At 39.3% G+C, this 4,069-nt stretch overlaps 1 protein-coding gene across 1 annotated transcript; it reads right to left on the bottom strand.

The window, feature by feature from the left end:
• Positions 1 to 272: 272 nt before the first annotated feature.
• LOC110655489 (probable 1-deoxy-D-xylulose-5-phosphate synthase 2, chloroplastic) lies at positions 273 to 3,842 on the bottom strand. The gene is given in 10 exon segments (NM_001422026.1): positions 273 to 615; positions 727 to 1,011; positions 1,099 to 1,380; positions 1,466 to 1,773; positions 1,849 to 2,122; positions 2,225 to 2,496; positions 2,731 to 2,881; positions 2,982 to 3,146; positions 3,341 to 3,502; positions 3,682 to 3,842. Coding segments are annotated over 10 exon segments (2,136 nt in total). The 5' UTR covers positions 3,772 to 3,842; the 3' UTR covers positions 273 to 468.
• Between the last annotated feature and the right edge of the window lie 227 nt (positions 3,843 to 4,069).

Genomic DNA, 4,069 nt, shown 5'->3' with positions numbered 1-4,069 from the left:
GATTTGGAGACAGGAGAGAATCTGCTTCATTTAACACAGTAGTGAAATAGCTAATTGATGCTGTTAAAGCATTATTTATTTTTTGGACTATATGCATCGAACTTAAATGTGTTTCCTGTTGACAGATACTTCTGCCTTCACATCTGAACAGAGACGGAAGACGGAATCTTACTGTAAGTTTTAAGAGAATTTTCTTGGTTTGGTCTATTCTGAAATTTCAAGTTCTGTCAGATGTTTATCATATTAGAACTAGTATAAGTACAGAGGCGCTATTGGTGATTCAAACTCAATTCAATCATTTTGAACTTTCTTGTTGAGATATTTTTTAGTCATGGGATTGGAGTCCCATATCTTTGTACATTAATATCTAAATATGAACTAATTTGCATTTTTACAATAGTCTCACACTTGCAGTGATATGTATGGCTTTTGCTATTCCTGAGACAATATTCTGATTCCTTTCTTGCTTCACTTGAATTGAAGAGCTTCTTTTGGCTTCCCCAAGAGAGATAAAACTGTGGCAGTGATATGGTTTGATGAGATGCCTGCTTCTTGAATTTGGTCTTGAGGCGATCCATGGTCAATGTATCTGTCAGGGAGAACCATTGCTCTCAACTGCAGTATGCATTATAAAAGTTAGAACCAGAGTAAAGTGAAAAGAAAACAAATTGAAGAAAGCGATTTAAAAAGACGCTTGAAATTTCCAAGCTGAAAAAGAAAATTCACCTTTAGGGGTCCATCCAGAATGCCACTTAAACTCAGGAAGTGAGATACATGGGAAGAAAAACCTCCAATAGAACCCTCTTCCACTGTAATGAGGAACTCATGCTCCTTAGCCAATTGCCTGATAAGATCTGTATCTAAAGGTTTGCAAAATCTCGCATCAGCTACTGTCACAGAAATGCCTTGGGTTCTGAGCATACTTGCTGCTTCTACACATTGTTGAACTATAGAACCATATCCCAAAATGGCAACTCTGTTGCCTTCCATCAGTATTCTCCCTTTCCCAATCTATTCAATAATTGAAAAAGAAACATTTTAGTTATCTGATCTTTGTTATGCTGTATGTAATTTTCTAAGTTGATTGCTTATGCTAACCTCAAGTGGGGTTCCTTTATTATTAGGAGGAAGAGCTGCTCCAATTCCGTTGCCCCTTGGGAACCTGAAGCAGCTGGGTCTGTCATCTATGGCTGCTGCAGTGGCAACCATGTGCATCAGCTCAGCTTCATCAGATGGAGCCATGACTACCATGTTGGGCAAGCAAGCCATGTATGCAATATCAAATGCTCCACAATGGGTGGGTCCATCTGCACCAACCAAACCAGCTCGATCCATGGCAAATCTGACTGGTAACTTTTGAAGATCAACATCATGTACCACCTATGTTCCACAGATAAAAGTTAGTGTGGGATTTTGCAGCGAAGGGTTTTTGTTAATTAATCAAGTATCAACTTCCATAGCTCACCTGATCATATCCTCGTTGCAGGAATGATGAGTAAATTGCACAGAAGGGCTTGAGTCCTTCAGTGGCTAAACCAGCTGCAAATGTAACAGCATGTTGCTCAGCAATGCCCACATCAAAGCAGCGATCTGGAAACCTCTTCTGGAAATAATTGAGACCAGTCCCACCACCCATTGCAGCATGAATGGCTACAATCTTATTGTCTGTCTCAGCTTCTTTGATCAGAGCTTCAGCAAAGTACTGTGTATAAGAAAGTGTAGGGGATTTTGGCTTGAATTGCTTCCCAGTTTGAACATCAAACTTGACAACACCTGAGAGTATGAAAGGGTAAGGATCTTCTCAGGAATTCATTACACCACTATGGGACGAGAAAGTTATAGTCTTACCATGCATTTTATCAGCTGCTGCCTCAGCTGGGGGATAGCCCTTCCCTTTCTCTGTCACAATGTGAATCAGAACTGGTCCTGGGGCAGGCATTGCTTTTACTTTTTGAAATATGGTCACTAGATCTTCAATGTTGTGCCCATCCACTGGACCGATATAATATAACCCCAACTCCTCAAAGAGAGTAGACCCAGAAGCACTAATCATTCCTCTTGCATATTCATCTACCTTTGCAGCAACTTGATGCGTTTTACCACCAATTTGCTTTGTGATGCTCTTCAACACACAAAACCAAAGTCAGATAATATCTTCTGATATTGAAATTAGATGTGAGGACCAGAACATGAAGACAAAAACATATGAAAACTTAAATCTTACTTTTGCAGCTTCACGAAGTTTGCGGAACTGGGTGCTTGCTTGGATCTTGGCCAAAGCACTACTAAGAGCTCCTACAGGAGTTGCAGGGCCATCAAGAGTAGCTGTGGGTAAAGATACTTGCTTATTGTCATTTAATATAACAATTAGATTAGCATCAAGGAATCCTGCATTGTTCATGGCCTCATATGCTTGTCCAGCTGTCATGGCTCCATCTCCAATTACAGAAATGACATTGTTGTTCTTCCCTAGTAGGTCCCTTGCAACTGCCATTCCTGCATATTTTATTTAGCAGCAAACTTATTACTACATTTAATTGCTACTTTTACAAAGAGCACTAGTTAGTGCTGTGAATTTAATTGTTACTTATAGCCACTATTAATTATTTGTCACTTACAGCCTGTAACAGGATCTCTTTTATTCAATTTGATTTGCATGCGAACTGGACTAATGGGGAAAAAAGTTATATAAGTACACTTTTGAATAATGAGAGCTACGACTGCACATACCAAGACCAGCAGAGATGCTTGTGGAACTATGTCCAGCGCCAAAGGCATCATAAACGCTCTCATCTCTTTTAGGAAATCCTGCAAGCCCTGAAGTTTTCCTTATGGTGTGCATCCTAGACCTTCTTCCTGTTAAAATTTTATGTGGGTATGCCTGCAAAAAAAAATTAGAGCCTCTTCACAAATACATCCTGTAAATTCACCATTCATCTCTTTCTTTTTTTTTTTTTTTTTTGGAATGCAGAGTATCCCACCTGATGACCAACATCCCATATGATTTTATCATCAGGTGTGCTGAACACATGATGCAGAGCCACTGCTAGCTCGACAACTCCTAAGCTTGAACTCAGATGCCCTCCTGTCTTCGATACACTGTATACAATATCTGCTCTAAGCTCTGCTGCTAGTTGTTCAAGATCCTGAAAGTTAATTGATATAACCACCAAAAATAAGCAGGCAGTTCAAAAAGATTCCTTGTTAGGATTGAACAGAACATTAGAGCATAAGAAAAGAAGTAGTTCTCCTATGTGTGCGATAACCACCCTGTAAACACTATACAGAAGATCATCATCAGTTCAGTGTTTTTTCATTTTTTTTTAATTTTTTAGATTACCTGTGTGGATAGGTTCTTCATGTGAACAGGGTAATTGATTGTATCTAGCAATGGTGTGGGTGGTTTCTCCCCTGAGAAATCAATTTTCCAGCCATCTTTTTCTTTCCTTATCATCATTTTCCCTTCTTCATCTGGGTGGCCGGCAGATGCTCGTAAACAGAACTGAAACACATAATCAACCATCGTTAAAAACCCAAAAACAAGATCATGAAATAAACCCACATCACCAAACACCAAATTCGGCACCTCAAAACTCCGCATCAAAGCATAAAGAATCAACAAGAAACGACATCCCATATTGCAAGATTAGACGGTTAACAAGATGAACAGTACATCTATACCTGTTTCCTGCCACAGAGGTTTGATCTTGGTGCTTTCAAGAATGGGGAGAAAGATTGATTTGATACAAACGAAGAGCTAGACACCGCCATGGCTGCCAAAATTTATGTAGTGAGAGAAATAAGGTGAGAGAGAGGGAGAGAGAGATTTTGTGTGAGGGACTGAAGACGAGGCACAACAGCCAAGTTTATATATAGCAGGCACCAGGCAGTGGAGAACGAGGACAGCTTGCTCTCGTTTCATAAAATACCAAATTATCTAATTTCTCACGAGATTTTACGTTATAAAATCTCCTTTTCGTATCATGCCATTGCTTTATTTTGTTTTTTAATTGCTGGATCCTGCAATATTTGCTTGCTGTTTTCTTTTTTAAAAACGCATAAGAGATGT

This window comes from Hevea brasiliensis, chromosome 7 (genome assembly GCF_030052815.1).
Source record: "Hevea brasiliensis isolate MT/VB/25A 57/8 chromosome 7, ASM3005281v1, whole genome shotgun sequence".
In the NCBI taxonomy this organism is placed as follows: domain Eukaryota; kingdom Viridiplantae; phylum Streptophyta; class Magnoliopsida; order Malpighiales; family Euphorbiaceae; genus Hevea; species Hevea brasiliensis.
This window is presented reverse-complemented; position numbering and strand designations above follow the sequence as displayed.